At 36.7% G+C, this 19,199-nt stretch overlaps 1 protein-coding gene across 2 annotated transcripts; it reads left to right on the plus strand.

The window, feature by feature from the left end:
• Positions 1-966: 966 nt before the first annotated feature.
• On the plus strand, positions 967-19,189 carry LOC120637487 (sodium/potassium-transporting ATPase subunit beta-2-like). 2 transcript variants are annotated; one of them, XM_039909352.1, is made up of 7 exons: positions 967-1,103; positions 11,546-11,674; positions 12,363-12,485; positions 13,390-13,568; positions 15,357-15,461; positions 16,802-16,970; positions 17,862-19,189. In XM_039909352.1, the coding sequence occupies exons 1-7, from the start codon at positions 968-970 to the stop codon at positions 17,969-17,971; spliced, it is 951 nt and encodes a 316-aa protein (XP_039765286.1). In that variant the 5' UTR covers position 967; the 3' UTR covers positions 17,972-19,189. The 2 variants fall into 2 exon arrangements, with proteins under 2 accessions (XP_039765286.1, XP_039765287.1); XM_039909353.1 differs by lacking the exon at positions 967-1,103 and adding an exon at positions 9,629-9,723.
• The last annotated feature ends 10 nt before the right edge of the window (positions 19,190-19,199 follow it).

The raw sequence follows: 19,199 nt of genomic DNA on the forward strand, positions 1-19,199 counted from the left end.
ATCTGTAACGGATGTCCAAGATTATTCTAACAGAGGGAGCAATTCCCAACTTTACTATATTATGCCGCATATTGTAAAATTAATCCCTTCTAATACTATCAAATAAAAGGCGATAGCCTAGTAAGCGGTTATAGTCTACTAGACTATAAGTGAGACTGATCCTAACTACAGGCACAGTGTATTTTATATAAAATTAAATAACACTTTAAAGGTGAAAGAATAAATCAGAAAACCTGCATGGTTCAATGTTTACCATAATTTTCGCAAAGGCACTTAATGAGCACAAATTCGCACTTAGCCAGCTTCGTGGACTATGCGGAAGAGAGGGTTTTTTGCAACTAATATTTTTCGAGGCTTTTTGGCTATTCTTTGTTATAACTTAAGCTTGTTTAGTGCACTGTATAACAGTTATAACTTTCACTTAACCCAATTAAAAGCTAACGAAGTTCCTAAGTATCAAAAAATGAAGTCATAATACCTAATGAATTTCCATGATATAAAACAGTGAATTGTAGATATTTAATTAAAAATCTCTGAGTGCCAGAGATCATACCCTAAATGAAGATTTATCATAAAGGACTGTTCACGTAGATGTATTGGCAAGCTTAAATGGTTTGTTAAAGAGAATTAATTTAATTATAGCTGTGAGGTATTCTTCATTCATTCATTTCATTCAGTCTTCGCACTCCATTCGCTTAGAAAAACTCCAGGTTTACGCAATAACAACAACTTTGTTAAACGTTATCTTTCACGTTATCACTTTAGTTCTTTTAATGGTTTTAACATGATAAGCACAAAGAGTAAAAATAAACTAGTCTCTTTCACAAGTTACATAGCTCTGTTCTCTGAGAGTCACAATAGAATTGGGCAGATACTGCAAAAGCGATAACTACTTTGTAGCATCTATTCAAGTGAGTCATCATAGTCGAGTCTTCGGTCGCTCAGTTCATTTGGTGCTGTGGGTAAGATGGGTGCGGACAAGCCCAACGGAGTGGCAAACTACTGCCGGAGACCTCCACAGCGACCCTTTCTTCAGAGGATCCAGTACGCGATCTGGAATCCTGAGGAAAGAACCTTCCTTGGGCGCACTGGGAAGAGATGGGGTAAGGCTTCTTTTTATAAAATAACCGGATAATCTAACTTAAAATAAACCTCTTAATATCCACATTATCATTTAATGTTTGACTTTCGCTCGAAATCATATACAATTCACATTTAAATAAATAAATGAGTTTTGAGTTTCTGTTTGTGATTTCGAAATAACTGCCGAAAATAAGATTTTTTTTTTACGATCTCACCGCGCAGTTCTCAGCGCTCTATGGTCTAGAAGTCTCAGGTTCGATGGAAATATAAAAATTTTAAATTTTTAAATTTTGTCTGGTCTGGCCTGGTCGAAGACAGCGGCCTTTGATAATTACCGCCCTAACATCAAAGACGCGCCGCCAAGTGATTTAGCGTTCCGGTACGATGTCGCGTAGACACCGATTATGGGTATGGATTATATAACCGCCATAGGTTAACCAACTACCATTGTAGACTGCATCATAATTTACCATCAGGTGAGATTGCAGTCGAGGGGTAATTCGTGCGATAAAAAAAAGAAAAAAAAAAAAGGATCTTAAGACCGTGGTGAATTGAGAACTCCCCACAAAAGACCCGTGTCCAGAAGTGGACATGCATTATGTGGCATTATATATGATGTTTACTTGAACCATAACGCAACACGTTTTTAATTCTATTTCTGTCCGTTTCTTCGAGCCAATGGCTGAATCGATTTTGATGAAATGTTAACAGGCATACTACGTACTCTCCAAGGTATTCGAAACTACTTTTTATCTCGATAACGATTTTATTAGACCTTTTTCAATTCGTTCTCAAGGATGTATTGTCTTAGGCTAAAATACTTTACTTAGTTACTGGGAAAACAGCACAAATTTAGACTAGGTAATTGTGTAGTGTAGCTAAGCGGTGATAGCGCATTGGGTAGGATCTCTACTTCGTTTTCGGTGGGCCGAGTTCGAATCCCAATACGCGCCCCTAACTTCTCTAAGTAATAATATTACTTGCTTCAACGGTGAATGAAACCTGCATGCCTGAGAGTTCTGCATAATGTTCTCAAAAGGTGTGTGGAGTCTACCAATCCTCACTGGGCCAGCGTGGTGGACTACGGCCTTAAATCCAGGGAGAAGACCTGTGCTCTGTAGTGGGCCCGCATGATGAGAATAGTAAAGTAGATCGAATTCATTTAAAAAAACTTTAACAATTATCGTAGGCACGTTATCGTAGGTTTTTTATGGCAAGATAATCTTTCTAGTGTTTCGCAAAAATAAATTAGATATTAAACTACATTGTACTCACGTACCTATATGTTATATGTAATAAATAGGTCTTAAATTAGTTTCACTATATTTTATAAGTTTCTAAGTCACTGCGAGGTAAGTAATTAGAGATATTGGGCCTATAAGAACCTACAAAAGACAGTTTATGACCTGCAGAGGACGTCAATTGTTTGAAGTGATGTCGATACCGCGGTGAGGTCGTGGTTAGTTACAACGTTAAGGGGGCGTTCATAAAAAACGTGAGATGTATCAGGGGAGGAGGGCGTCGCAGCAAATATCGCGCAATTTTTTTTCCAGATTGAAACAAAAAAAAATTATACTGTTTAGTCCATTGGTCTTTTTACAATTACAATCCAACGCGTTAACGTAAGAAACCCACATTTTGAAAAATCTCACGTGAGATTGAATAAAAGCTCACGACACCTCACTAGGTGGGGCGGGAGAAAAATAAAAAAAAACACACCTCACGTAATTTATGGACGCCCCTTAAAGGTAAAGACGTGCCGCCAAGCGATTCATAAATACATAGATTATATAACCGCTATACCCCTAACTGGTTAGCCAGCTACCATCTTAGACTGCATCATAAAACTACGTAACGGACTAACTTTTAGTTGAATAAATACTTATATAGGTACGAGTATATACATAGAATGTAGAACAAACTTGTATTCTTAGGGTACAAATAGATAGGTTGAGAGCGGAGTCTGCCTGGAAGCAAGCTGCGCTCTCATCTCTTTAAAAGATTTTAAACTTCAAAATGACGTTGAAAAAGAGCAATCTTCTGGGCTTCTTGCCGGCCTTTCTCAGTGGAATCTGCCTTCCGGACCGGTGGTAGAGTCACTACAAACAGACTGACTTGACGTTTCAAAAGTGCTTATAAACTGGGCCTACTTGAAATAAATGAATTTTGAATTTTGATCATTTATTTTGCAAAAAAAATATGATTTAAAAACAAAATAGTACCAAGGCGTTTCACGATTTTTCACAAGCGACGTGAGCAATAAAAAAAATGACAACTTTCATTGGATCAACGTAGTGTGTTCCAATTTAAAATACCTCTCTCAGATAAGGCCCAATAAGGTTCAAATCGTAACTAAGAACCATTTTGGTTTAACCATTATATTTTCGTACTAAAATATACTTTTAATACGGTTAATTCTTTGTGAGCTACGATGCTACAGACAAACTTATAGTCGTAGCGAAGTCCATAAAACCCATCCGTCGGTGCTTAAAACCTAAATTCGTTGTAAGCTATAAAATATGATAGATAAATCTAAATACACTCATATTTCACTAGCATGTTTATATTTGATTCCATAATAAACTACTCGCTATGTTATGTTGTAAAAAAGATTCTGTATCAAAACGCATTAGAAATAAACGTGCAAAAACGTCAGCAATCCAGTGGTTGATCATGCTCGGACTTATGAAAGGCTCTTAGTTGAAGTGTTACAATAAACTCTTCAACTATTCCAAGTTTATTTTTAAGATCTTTAAAGCCCAACCTTAACTTATCAGTGTAAGGCGTTGTATATGCATTTAAGTTTGGGCAGGTGTAGGAAAATGAAATGGAAGGTGTTAAAAGGATTCGCGTTTATTCCATCTTGAATATTTTAACAATGCGTTTCCCCCCTTTAAACTGTCTACTATTGACACTGACGTCTGTCAGGCTTCTTTCTTTCTTTACCAGGCAGACATCGTCCTGCCTGGTAAAGAAGCGCCACTTACCCGGTCTAAATGTGCTTTCAAACCAACCAGAAACCTATTTACAATATACACACACAATTTCATCAAGATCGGTCTAGCTGTTTAGGAGGAGTTAGGTTACAAACACACGTTCAGAGGCATTTTAGTTGATCGGTTACAGTTTAAACCTTCCCTATACTTCCGAAATTATTTCAAGACCTCTAATTTAGGTCCGTTCTCGAGTTTTAGTGAAACTGACGAACATCCATTTTTATATAGATATGTAGACTAGTAGTATATATATAAAATTCGAAATTCTTATTTCCACGAACGTTTCTTTATAAAAGTTAAAACTTTATAAAAAAATCATAAGAGAATTAAATTGATAAAATGGTAGTTTTAAGAAAATTCGTGAATATGTGTCTATAATATGTCTATTATTAGTATTTATGAAGATATATCATTCATAAAAAAATTCATCTGTCATCTTAGTAGGTACCCATAACACAAGCTTCGCTTACTTTGGCTTAGATGGCGATGTGTGAATTGTCGTAATATATTTATTTTTTTATTTATAAGAAATGGTTCTTCGCTTTTTCTTCATGGTAAGGAAAAAAACAAAACTGTAGGTTGTGTTACAAGTAAAATTTCTTCTATGGCAAGTAAAACATGGAAATTTTCCATCCACTTATTAGCTTCGCTAGCAACTAGCTAGTCCTCTTTAATTGATTGGCAATACAGCCTCTCCCATCGTGTTGGGGTAGACCGGCTCGCCAGGGCGGGAGGGAGGCAGTTTCCCCCCGGGCTTTCAAACTATACGGTGCGTAGGTGTGTGTACCTATAGCTTTGAGTTATTAGGTTTTTATTACTACTGTAGCCATGCAAAAAGATGAAATTTATAAACGAAAACTCATAATAAATTTAAATGTTTGTAGAAAATGAATGTACGTAGGTGCATGTATATATTATACATACATAAAGATTTAGCCACCGAAGTTTTACTTGAGACGTTTGGTCTAAAGCACACTCGTTTTATCTAAAACTGTTGGGCTTTCTTAAAAATAATAATTAGTTTTTTGCATTCCAAAAGTATCACAAGTCACACAGTACCCAGCTAAACTACACACACACTACACATTAAAATATTTTATTTATTTTATTCCACACCAAGTTCTTAAGCGCTGCATCTCCAGAATGGTAGCGGGAAAGCTCACCTGAAAAATTTCAATCATGAGACTATTATCACTTTATTAGGAAGGCGTCGCGTAGCGTAGGTACTATGCGCGTATCGGTCTTTTATCTTCAATAGGGTTGTCATAAGTAAACATTTTGAATGTTTTGAATTATTTTGTATGGATAAATAAACATGCTTCTTTTGATGTAATATTTATACTGAGTGATTCCTTATGATATATATTTAGGCATCCTTCAATATTATTTCGTAATTCTGTTACACGTTGTTTAAGATCTATCAATAAATGGTTTGTACGCTGCATCGTACCGGACCGCTAAGTCGATTAGCGGCACGTTATTGTGGGTATGGTGGTAACTAACCATGGCCGAAGCCTTCCGAAGAAAATAAAGAAATTAATAATTTTCTAAATTGAACTTTGGGCCGAAAGCCCACGACACCACCACTATGCTTGGAAGGTTGTCAAAAAGTAGGCTGAGGGAACTACTAGGTTACACATTCGTGACACGAAATATAAGTATTTAAATGGCCAATTTGTTCAGCCAAATGGTATGGGCCTATAAAATACGAGGTTGGACCACGAGTTAGGTAAATTACATTTGCATCGTTCATTAACCTTGAATATAAATCCTTGTTAGAGACAATTTGATATCTTAACCGCTGAACTAGAATACTAGAAACTCTATCGCAAAACTATAGATACCGATAAACAATGTATTAAGGTGCCGAGTACTGCTAAATAGGGTTGGAAAAAGTTGAACTGTTGCAGCAAAAACATATATGTTACTAGCGGTCTCTCGCGTCCGCATATATGTCAACCTTAAAATATAGAAATATGCTGTCGCGGACTTTTTTTTCAAACTTTTAACGAGCGTCAACTTTGTCATACTTGATTTTTACGAAACTTTAACTGTTTACGAAGGGCCCATAGCGGAAGCTCTCAAAAGGAAAAAACCCTGATTATTAAATATTCTTCAAAGTCAAAGTCAAAGTCAAAAATACCACATAACCACATTAGTAAACTTAAAACTAAAGCTACGAGGGTTCCAAACGCTGGTCTAAGAAGAAGCCCGCAACAAACTTAGCCGGGTGTTTTTTTTTTGTTATCACCATCTCCCAATGTCATTTAAAAATTCTTTTTTAGTGTGACGATATATAGCCTATAGCCTACCTCGATAATTGGGATATCTAACACTGAAATAATTTTTGTGATCGGACCAGTAAACAAACAAACTCTTTAGCTTTATATGTAAGTAAGTATAAGATTAAATACCATATTATTTCTGAATATGGTTTTCCACTTTACACGATTACGTAAAATTTTCGTGTTAAGATGCTAAGGCGAACTTGATAAATAGTACGCGCCTCGCCTGGCGTTTTAAATATAAATAACTCTAGCAATGAAGGGAAAAATCGTGAGGAAATCTGCATCCCTGAGAATTTGAGGACCGTTGGGCGGTTGTTTTAACTTGTCCCCCTTTAAAAGTTCTAAAATAAAGCAGCATTAAACGCTTACAAAGTCGCGAGTGACCGCTATTATTGACATACAACAGTGTGACAGTATATGCTTAGGTGTGACCAAATTAATACTGCCAGTCGTAGTTAAGGGTTGTGACAGCTGGAGTGGATATAATGTAACTGAGCGGGTCAAGTTTGTCCCAAGCAAACACTTCACTTCCCATTTTATTATTCGCAGTAAAAGGGGTTTATTTAACTGGAACAACAAATGAAATGAGGGTGACATTTGTCTTATTATGTTTCGTTTTATTTGTATTGTATTTAAGAATATTTTAGTATATATAGTAAAGATATAGATAAATATAGATAGTATAGATACTATCTATACTAAAATATTCTCAGTACCTAGAAGATATACATTCGACGGCTGATTGGCGCAGTTTGCATCAACCCTGCTTTCTGAGCCCAGGGCCGTGGGTTCGATTCCCACAATTGGAAAATGTTTGTGTGATGAGCATGAATGTTTGTCAGTGTCTGGGTGTTTATATGTATATTCTAAGTAAGTAAGTAAGTAAGTAAAAATATTCATCAGTTGTCTTAGTACCTATAACACAAGCTACGCTTACTTTGGGGCTAGATGGCGGTGTGTGTATTGTCGTAGTATATTTATTTATTTATTTATTTTATAACTTCCTCTGAAAAGGGAATAAAAAAATAGCACTCGTCTATACGCCATTGGCATAGTTTATTCTCGTCTCCAGCGCCTGCGGGTACTAGGAAGTTAGGTTGATGTTTCACTTAGGGTGTGAGAGGCAGGTAAGCTAACATCGGAATAAAATTTATTATTTACTCTCGTAATAAAAAGCAGCAAAATAAACAAAAGCATCAGAAGCAAATATTTTTTTCACTGGTATATGTATATTTGCACCACCTAGCTATTTTCCTATCTATATTCCTATATATTGGTTGCCTGGAAGAGATCGCTATGAAGCGATAAGAATTATTAATTAATTCAATAGCAGCCCACACAGAAACCCAAAACTATCTTCCTTTTTAGTCCAAATAGATGCATTTTTAAAACACTCAGTTCTGGAAGACCAAAGTCTTCTAACAGTGTTGCCAGTAATGACTTACGGATATGAAATTGGTCATACTATGTGCCTCATAAGAAGGCTCAGAGTCAGCGGGCAATCGAGAGAGCTATGCTAGGAGTATCAGATAAGAGGAGATCTGTAGAAGAACTAGAATAATATATAGCTCAAATAGTTGCGTAGCTGAAGTGGCTATAAGAACCTATGTACGTTGAGGTTTCAAGGTGCTGGACTGGTGATTTCACACCGGAAGTCTTTGGTCGTGCAGCCGAAGCGTTGGTCGACCATCAATGAGGTGGCCAGACGACATCAAGCGAGTCGCTGGGAACAAGCGGCCCAGGACCGTGGATTTTGGGATTATTGTCTATCAAACTCGTTACGCTACGGTTGAAGAGTTGATTCCGATGACAGCAACAGTTTAGCGCGCTACCATCTTAGACTGCATTATCACTTACAGCCAGGTGAGATAGCAGTCAAGGCCTAGCTTGTTGTGGAATAAAAACAAAGAAAGGAATAGCCTAAATTATAGAGATATAAATTTACATGAATTAAACCGATTCTCAATTACCGCCTACCGGTCATCATCATCATTATTTATTTGCAAGCTTACTCTTTATTTGCAACACCACTCAGAAATCAAGACAAAAAAAAAGAACAAACACATGAAGAATGAAGCGGGATACAAAAGGCGGCCTTATCGCTAAGTAGCGATCTCTGCCAGGCAACCTTAGGATTAGGAAAACTAAAAAGAAAAACGAATAGGTGGGGCACACTATTTAGTACATACACACAAATATCTACATACTAATACATAAACCAGACAACACAAATACAATAATACTATTGATAAATATAAAAAATAAATATACTAATACATATTTTAACATACCACAATAACTAAGAGTTTGAGTAAATAAATAATAATAGTCATCTTTACTGAGCGAGATAATGAGCCTTAACAGCTTTATTAAATATGCCCAGTGACTTCGACTGACTTAAGTTCAATGCCACAATTCAGTAGCATCATCATATCAATCCATCACAAACGTCAAAGTTATGTAGAACTCTCAGGCGTGGAGGTTTCCTCTCGATCTTTTCCTTCACAGTAGATGCGAGTGATATTTTAATTACTTATAACGCAAATATATTAGTAAAGTTAGAGGTGCGTGCTGGCCCCCCCGAAGTAGAGCTCGGACCCAATGCGCTATCACCGCTTTTACATTTGGATTTGGTCATAGCTGTTATAAATATGGGTGTAATAATAGCCATACTCCTAACAGGTAATACTTTGTTGTCGGTTTGATGGTTGGCTACTACAGGGCACGGATCTCCCCCCACAGTGAGAAGGCAGTGGCGTGCATATAGGGTATGCAAAGGTTATGCAGATGATATGAAATGAAGAAAATCTCCAGTATGAGTTATAAAAAACTTAAGGATAGGCATTGTAAGAGTTATAAAAAGCCTACCCTTAAGTTTTTATAACTCGTACTGGAGTTTTTCTTCATTTTATGTCATGTGCATACCCTTTGCATACCTATTGCATCTATGCACCGCCCAGTGCGGGTTATATTAATACCACAAAGTATAATACAAATAAATCATCGCACGCCTGTATTGGAAAGCGGGCCTAATAGGTACTCTGAAACCATGTAAAATGTGCCTACTTCTAGTACCACAGTTACTACCTACAGCCGTATCGAATCGATCCCCAACTGAAATAGCACATTCTGCGAAAACCGGTCACGGACATGTTTACTGTTCGCCATAAATTCATATGTATATAATGCACTGGTGGAAATTTGTTTAGTGAATTGCAGACGGGGAGTTGTGCGTGAACCGGCCCGCTTTGCGAGATTATTTATGCAAAAATATTTAGAACGACTTTGATCTTTTTTAAAGTACCGTACCGATGGATAGTTAGATATCTTATATACGTAGTACAGTACGGAGTTATGTAAGTTTTTAGCAGTTAAATATTACTTATAAATTTCGGAAACGATAGGATTTGAATCTGCGACTTTTTCGCAATCGCGGCCTGAACGCTTTACGATTAAGTTACTTTCTCTAGGCTCTCATATCTTTTGTATGTCATTTTTTTTCTATGTACTTTTTGTGGTGTGCAATAAAAGTATATTCATTCATTCATTCTCATTGCACCAGTGCCGAAATTAATATATTATCCCTCATTTCTCTTTATCATTCTAAGTGTTTTACCTAAGAGTGCTATACACTCTAACACTGTAAAAATTCTCGACGACTGACTGAATGCTTTATCTATTGCATAGTTCCGAGTTTTACCCAAGTTCAAATTATAAATATAGGATTCATATTATGAACAATTAACGCATTAAATTTTATTATAAACGTATGCCTGTACTAAGTTCTACGTGAAACAAGTTATTATCATCTGTATTTGGCTCGATAAGCTGTTAAAAATGTTTAGTTTATATGCTGTAATGTTTTTAAAAGGTGTTTTATCCTGCTAAACTGTAAGTAATAAATTATTTATTTGTTAAACCTAGATATTGGATAGAAGCAGGCGTTACTTCGCGGAAATCTATGATATATTATGAAAGTTAAGCTTAATTTGCTATAGTCAACATATCCTGAGGATGCTCCAGTTTCTGAGCAAAACGTGCGTAGATCATTGCCAAAGATCTGTTTCGTGTGGAGTAAAAGGAAAAAATTATAAATTACACCATACATATTCTTCTGCTTTTCGCGGACTTAACCTAGGCTAGTCACTAGAATATGAACTGCTGTAATAAAAATATTTAATTAATAAAGATATAAAACAAAAACAAAACTAACTATAAATAAGAGTTTATGTAGTTGTTCAAATAAAACTTTTAACTAAACTTATTACTGTAAAGGCAGTGGCGTGCATAGAGGGTATGCAGAGGTTATGCAGATGATATAATGAAGAAAATCTCCAGTACGAGTTTTAAAATACTTAAAGATAGGCAAGAGTTATAAAAAGGCTACCCTTAAGTATTTATTTCTAGTACCGGAGATTTTCTTCATTATATACCATCTGCATACCCTGTGCATACCCTCTATGCACGCCGCTGTGTTAAGGTCATGCTTGCGTTGAACAGCCTCCTCCTGATCCTTTGCACAAAAAATCAGCAAGCCCTTCTGTCACCAGACGAGGCAATCAACCGCGGTGAAATGTCTTGAAGTTTTTTTTGCACTTAGATTTCATCGCCCCAGATCATGGGACAAATATATGTAACTGTATAAATATGACTGTATTACCTTAACCCGAAAACTTTATTATAGAATGCCCTTTAGAACCTATACGAAATAATTGAAAGCATCAGCTTTTTGCTTCTACAAGCGTTCTCCATTATTTAGAATGACACAATCATATTATATATATTTTTCTACGCGTATTAAACGCCTTTAAGAAGTTGGTTATGAATCATTTGAAGTAGTTTTTAAATTGAATTTACAAACTAGTATTCCGGATAATAATCAATATTCAATTAGGTACTGTTACAGATAAACTGTTGCGACCACAATTTATTAATAAATAATTGTAAGATTTCCTTCCAAAATATTTTTTTGGTTCATATTTTTGTAGAAATTGTTGCAACTATAATGTTTTATTAGGTTTTGAATAAGCCGACTTAACAAATATTTCTTTTAAAACGTGATTTACGCAGTTGACGCCGTAGTGAGTATTCGTACTATGTATACCATTGTCATATGATACTTTGATAAATAAATAAATAAGAGAGGTATACTTAACCTTGACTTCATGTTGTTTCCAGGTGTGATAGGCCTGATCTACCTGGTGATGTACATCTGCATCATCATCTTCTTCTCTCTCTGCATGTGCGGTCTGCTCTCCGCTATGGACGACAGGATACCGTACTTCACTCTGGCAGACTCGATTATTGGTAAATTGTATTAGCATTTTTTAAGAAACGACGTTAAACTCTCTTTATGACGTTAGACTCTCATTAGTTTCTCATACAATTTTACACATAGGATATATGAATCATCAAAAAATGTCCCGGAAATTACATGCCTCTGGTCACCTTAGAGCTGGTGCTTATTTAGCCAAACGGCCATGTTTTTACAAAGATGCAATTGTGCCAGAGTTACGGGCACCATAAGTATTGGATTTCAAGCGTTACTTTTCAAATTCCGTAATACACTATGAAAGTTAACTTTAGTTTTTCCGCGAAAACCAGGAAAATCTATACGGTGTAATTGTTCAGCTTTATATTCCGCACTAAACAAATCTTATTAGCGAAATTATTCATTGTAAAGTCAGCATCACTTGAGGATGCTCTGGTTTAGGAGCTAAACATGCGTAGAGGGTACTTTGCCGAAGGCCTGGTGGTGTGTCATAATTTAAGCCACATATGCCTGTAATTACACCGGCAACAACGCCCTTTAGGCCGGAGCACAGCATTGCAACAATTGCAACACTGTTTAACGGCAGAAATAAGACTAGCTCTGCTACAAAAGCTCTCCTACTAAAAGTTACGACAGCTGTATGTGGATTTGGATGACTAAGCTAAGATCCCAGCTGTTATTAAAAACACAGATCGTGAGCTCATAGTTAGAGAGTTATTTCAGGGGACAATCCAGGCATGGGCCACAGACCGATTCTGTTTGAAGAGGGCGCATTGATATGGTACAAAGCTGACAACGACACGCGTATCAAGAAATACGTCGACAACATCAACGAGTTTTTAGCGCGTGAGTATGACTAAAATAAAAACCTTCTATGATAAGTTAACTAATACTCATATCTTATCATCATCGTCATAACCGGCCCACTACAGAGCAAGGGTCTTCTCTCAGGATGAGAAAAACTTGGGTCCAAGTCCACCACATTACACAGGTGTAAATTGGTAGACTCCACACGCCCTTGAGAACATTTTGGAGAACTCTCAGACATGCAGGCTTACGCACGATGTTTTGGTTCATCATTTAAGCAAGTGCTGTCGAATTGATTAAACTAATAATTCACATAGCTCCGAAAAGTTTAAGGCGTATGTGCCGAAGATCAAAGGCTTTCACCCCGAAAAGGAAGCCGAGACTTATTAACTCTTACTACAGGATCGTCAAATTAATAGCATACCTACTCGTTGCGATTTCGCAAGCAAATTCAAATTCAAATCTGTATTTGCGGATTGCAGGTTAACAAATCAATCATTCAATGAATCAATGAATGGATCAACGATATAGTTGCGTTGCTCTTGGGCTATTTATTTATTTCGTTAATTAATTAAATCACTGTAACGGCCAGATACAGCCACTTATTCTAATGAAACCTTAATTAAATACGACACAAGAAACTTATATATATACTTCCACACTGCTCTCCTAACAAACGTACCTATTATGTCGTCTGATCGACTCATTCGAAACACATTGAGATTAGCTTTTGTCTCTAGATTCCAGGATCGACTGTAATTGTAGGGTTTGACCTTGGGGCATAAAAAGGGCTTCAATTGAAGGCGACATGCATTTTTGTGCTAAGTAGATACTATTTGTAAGCGGTGAGCTTTTGGGGTTCCACAAAAATCTTTTTGACGATAATTTCTGAATCTAGAGGTATGTTTGCACGAGTGTTAAATGTTCTGTTTTAATTTTTCAGCATATGAGAACAAAACCCTCCTGAATAATAAAGGAGTAAACCAGCGAGACTGCGGTGACTCTAAACCACCTCGCAATGAAGTCTGCTCCTTCAATATCTCACAATTCGGTGATTGCTCCAAGGAGAGTGGCTACGGATTCTATAATATCACACCCTGTATAATTATTAAGCTCAATAGGGTAGGTACCTTATCGATATATTTTTCTGCGGTTCCTATATTAAAGGGTGTGCTAGATTTGAACGGAGTCTGACACACATAAGACACGCTTACACTGCTCGGCGAATTGATCGGTAAGTCGGCGACGGTAGATGTTACCAGCTCGATAAATTTGTTGACGTTACGCAACCAGCAAGTCACCGGATTGTGTCGTTGGGTCGGCGACTTTGTTGCATTTCAACCATCTTAAACAATATGCATACAAATAGTATGACATTAATAAAATAGGTAAAAGGTGTTCCTTAAAGATATATTCCATAATTCATATTGTACGGGAGCTATCGTGATACGCTCGACCGTAACAATAGGAAGATCTTCCTCCGAGCGGGTGATCGTGCTCGGGGACCGAGGTCCGAACTTTCATTTTTGGAAGTTGTATATATAGGCATTCTTAGTGAACACTTCGCTAGCGCGATGTAGGATTTTAGTAGCGCCATCTAGTTATGTAATGTGGAGACCGCCACAATATTAAATGCAGATTTGAAGATCATCATAATCATAACATCAATCCATTACCGACCCACTACAGGTCACGGGTCTCCTCCCACAATGAGAAGGGTTTAGGCCGTAGTCCACCACTCTGGCCCAGAGCGGATTGGTGGACCTCACGCCTTTGAAAACGGTACTCTCAGACATGCAGGTTTCCTCAAGAGGTTGTCCTTCACCGTTCAAGCATGTGATATTTTAATTGCTGAGGACGCACTTAACTTAGAAAAGTTAGAGGTGCGTGCTGGGATTAGAACTCGGGTCTCCGAAAGCGAAGCCTATCCTAACCACTAGGCTGTTGAAAGATACTTAGAATTATTTCTAACGGCAAATCTTTCTTTATATATAATAATAAATAATAATAAATATACTACGACAATACACACATCGTCATCTAGTCCCAAAGTAGGCGTAGCTTGTGTTATGGGTACTGAGATAACTGATGAATATTTTTTTAATGAATAATATACATAAATACTTATAATATATAGATAAACACCTACACACCGTAAAACATTCATGTTCATCACACAAATATTGTCATTATTGGAATGGAACCCACGGCCTTGGACTCAGAAAGCAGGGTCGCTACCCACTGCGCCAATCGGCCGTCAAAATATATAGAAACGGAAAGGATAAAAACCACTCGAAAACTCCATGACAGTTTTTTAAAGCAACCAGCTATGGAGGGTAGAGGTAAGGAGAGTCATCTTATATGGGAGAAAAGTTGAAAAAGTGTCCAGTTGTATGCGCTAAATAACAGTTCAAAAATCTTCCACAATGGCGCTGGTGGATGCACAGGGTATGGTATGAATGTAGCAATCGTAGATGAATTGAAGTATGCCGAGTTAAAAAATTTAATGTCATTATCGACTAAAGTAGTTAATTATTGAGAATTTCAACAACTTACGTTGTACAAAATATTGTGCTAAATATAACCTTACTTCCTTGTTTATTTTTCAAGCCTACTCTAACAATATTTTGTTTGGCGCTTCTTTTAAGAGTTACCTTGATGCAAATGTGGCGCCATCCTAATTTAATACATTTTGACGACACTTTTTCATATACACAGATGATCCTCCTTACCTCTACCCTCCATACAACCAGCAAAGGTCTGATATTTGACGTTATTAATACTTTCGTGTTTATAGGCTTAATCAGATGCTCAGAGTATTACCTATTGGTTTTAATGGTATCATAGCGGAGGAACGTTCTGATAACTTCAAGAACCAACGCAGTCCTGATTTCCTTGTTTTTTTTTCAGATTTTTGACTGGAACCCCGATTTCTACGACGACCCCGAAACGCTCCCTCCTAATATGCCCCCAGACATAATAAACTATATCAACTCAACTAAAACTTTACAAGAAGTAAGTTACAACATTGAGCTCTCAAAAATTATGACCATCGCATAAACCGATTCAGGCGCACTGCTGGACATATGTCTTTTGTACGGAGTTCGAAAACTTTTTCGGTGGATTGGTCGGCTTTTCCATATTTAGAACTACAGTTACCGATATAGCTCAGCGAGTCGCGAAAGACCGATGGACGTTGGGGTCGCTTGGTGCTGGAATAAAGACTCCGCTACGGTAAACGCAGTTGGTCGGTCCACAACGAGGTGGACACTTTGCTGAATTCCATGATATATTATGAAAATTAAGCTTAATTTGCTATACTCCGCGAAAAGTAGAAGAATCTGTATGGTGTAATTTATAATTTCTTTAATCCTTAAACACAGATTATAAAACTGTACAGATTCTTCTAATTTATGCGGAGTATAGCAAATTAAGCTTACATAACATATCACATAATTTATCATACCGCGAAGTAACGCCTGCTTGTATCCAATATTTGGACAGATGTCATTAAACGAGTCGCTTGGAGCCACTGGAAACAAGCAGCCCAGAATCATGAATTTTGGTACTCCCTGCAACAGACCTTTTCGAAAATACTTGATTAGATTACAGGAGCTCCAAAAACCCTAGTTTATGGTTTGGGGCCTTTCAATTTGAAACCGAATCTTAAAGCGTTCTAAGCGGTTTATCATCGCTATGCAGCATAAAAATATATTCATTTATTTATTTATTATAATAAGATGGGTTTTTCTTTTGAGTACATTTTATACTTTCGTTAACATCGTCTTCTTATGCCGGAAACTAAATCAGAAAGGGCATGCTTGCCCTCTTATCGCTGACTTGGTAGGGTTTCACTTAATATTTTGGGTGTGCCCCAGACATTATTGAACGAACGAGTGAAAGAATACACTTTAATTGTACACCACACAAACATATAGAAAAATCATAAATAAAAATGTAACAAAAAGGATACAATTTGGCAGCCTTATCGCTACATAGCGATCTTATCTAGGCAACCAAAGGCGTAAAACACAGCTCAAGAAGTGAGGTAGGTGGTGCATATAAATAAACATATATATTTGCATATATATTATTGATCTGTTTTAAGGTTTTTTCGTAAGCCAGGTCAACCCATTACCGGTCTACTACAAGGCACGGGTTTAACACAGTGAGAAGGGATAATAAAGTGGGAAGGGATAATGGTCATAGTCCATTATGGTGGCCCAGCGGATCGGTGAATTACCCCTTCACAAGGCGAATGACCTGTCACTTGTTACATTTAGTCTAAGGATAAATTTCCCTCACTGTAGTAAAATATAATTAGAGCCTTACGAATCCAATTTTCATAATTACAGCGCCGCAAAGTATGGGTCTCATGCATGGGAGAAAGGCCAGCTGACGTGGATGCTCTTGGGCCTCTGAAGTATTGGCCCTACCCTGGTCTTCCAGAAGTTTACTTTCCGTACGACAACACGCCGGGTTACTTGAGCCCTCTAGTCGCTGTACAGCTGCTGAAACCGAAATGTGAGTAAACAGAAAATGCAGAATCATTTTTTACTTACTTTTATATGGAAAGTTTCCAGGAGTTTTGAAAATTGATATTCATGATATTTCCGAATTTGAAATCCATTGCAACGAATCTGTCTAAGAATACCAAACATCAGGTACAAAAATATTTCAAAAAAATCAAATAAAATCATTTTATCACTCGTTGACTGCTCCGTCATCGTGTACGCAGCTTTTATAAAATAAACAATGTCAACAATGTGCCATCCCTTTGCAGATTATCACGCCATCTTAGACTACATCATCCTTACAAATATTATAAATGCTAAAGCGTGTTTGATTGTTTGTTTGTTTGTCATTCCTTCAACCCCTTACTTCCACGGCCACCAATCATTTCGATTTTTGGCTGGATTAGTTTTTTTTTATAAGAATAAATATAATTTTATTATATATACTTTATAAATATTTATATTTATAAAGTATATAAATATTTATATACTACGACATTACACACATCGCCTCCTAGCCCCGAAGTAAGCGTAGCTTGTGTTATGGGTACCGAGATAGCTGATGAATATTTCTATGAATATAATACACATAACTACTTATAATATACAGATAAACACCCAGACACTGAAAAACATTCATGTTCATCACACAAACAGTTTTCAGTTGTGGGAATCGAATCCACGCCCACGACTCAGTAAGCAGGTTCGCTGTCCACTGCGTCAGTTGGCTGTCAAGTTGTAAGAATGCAGAGCATAGGCTACTTTTTATCCCAGGGAAACAAATGGATTTGGAAAAAAAACAGTTAAAAACGCGGATAAAGAACGTTTGCAACATTTAGTTGTAGATAAAAGTACTGCGTACAGGCTCTTCGTGAATTGATTAATAAACTCTTTCTTCCAGTAAACCAGATCATTAACATCCGCTGCCGGGCGTGGGCCAAGAACATCAAATACACAGAGAGTCTAAAAGAGCGCCTCGGATCTACGCATCTTGAGATAATGATCGACTGAAAGTTCGAGTACATATCCTTATTAGATATATAAGCTAATTCTTTCGTACACAAATCTCAAACTGTGTTGATAGTTGATAAGTTAGATCTTTCGTAAACTGTGTTGATAGGTGACACAGTAGTTACTGGAGTCGAAAGCGCAAATCATCTTCTTGATTTATTTGATTAGTATACCTTTCGCACTTGCTTTATTCATCGGTGACCAGTAGCATCAGCAGATGGACATGCCATAATTAAAATGGCCTAATATCGTTCCAGTTTACGACATACCTTCTTCATAAAATAATAAAGACCTCGGGCTCACTCGAACTTTTATAGACATGATAACGAGTGGTATTTTAGGTTTCCATAAATAAAGATAGCACTGCTTATGGACCTGTTGATTTAGTTCGATTTAAGAGATTTGCGAACTGCTTGAATAGCATTATTAATGCATAATTGTATGTCACTTATGTAATTAATTTAGAGTCTATTGAAGTGTGTAGGATATTTAGTGTGGAATAAAAAGGGATTAAATAAACAGTTGGTTTGGAAGCTGGGCTTGATAGTAGAGAAAATATGGGATTAATATTTGGCTAATTTAAAGAAATAGTATGTAATATGAAGGGCAACAAGCTTGTAAGTTTGGAAAATATTCTTATCGGATTTTGAGAAAAGTTGAATCCTAATATATTTAATAAGATATACGATCATTGAGTGTATTGCAATTTTTTTATTCATTGAGTGTATAATATGTTATTGCTTAGGATTAAAATTATTTGAATTTATAATGAAAGTATGGCGTTGGCTGTAGCAGAAGATAATTCATTTTGAGGATCTACTTGAGAAGTACGTGCCTTAAATTTTGTGCCTTAAGAGACAAATAAAGAACCAGATGAAAAATCACCCAGAATTCCAGTTCAAAGTTTTTTTAACTTTACAAATATTGAAATTGTCAATACGTTTAAATGATAGCAAAATAGATGTAATAATTTGGGATCAGTGTCATAGTAGTCGTAATATTACACGCGAAATATAGGATTAGCTTTTTAATAACATAAAAGTAGATTCATGTGTATTTCAGCGCAAGAAGGTAGTAGGTACTATTTAAAATTATACGTAATTTATATGCAATATTGGGACTAGCCAATTGACTAGAAAATTGCAATATTGAGAAGCGATCGTAGCCCAGTGGGTAGGAGCTAGACTTCACTTTCGCGGGGCCAAGTTCGAATCCCAGCACGCCCCTC

The sequence above is a fragment of the Pararge aegeria genome, chromosome 3, assembly GCF_905163445.1.
Source record: "Pararge aegeria chromosome 3, ilParAegt1.1, whole genome shotgun sequence".
Classification (NCBI taxonomy): Eukaryota; Metazoa; Arthropoda; class Insecta; order Lepidoptera; family Nymphalidae; genus Pararge; species Pararge aegeria.

Bases quoted from the DNA above. Each gene is read 5' to 3' on its own strand.
- LOC120637487 (XM_039909352.1), top strand. From the start codon at position 968: ATGGGTGCGGACAAGCCCAACGGAGTGGCAAACTACTGCCGGAGACCT. The intron at 13,569-15,356 runs GTAGGTACCTTA...TTTTTTTTTCAG, and splicing joins TAATTATTAAGCTCAATAGG to ATTTTTGACTGGAACCCCGA. The intron at 16,971-17,861 runs GTGAGTAAACAG...TCTTTCTTCCAG, and splicing joins ACAGCTGCTGAAACCGAAAT to TAAACCAGATCATTAACATC.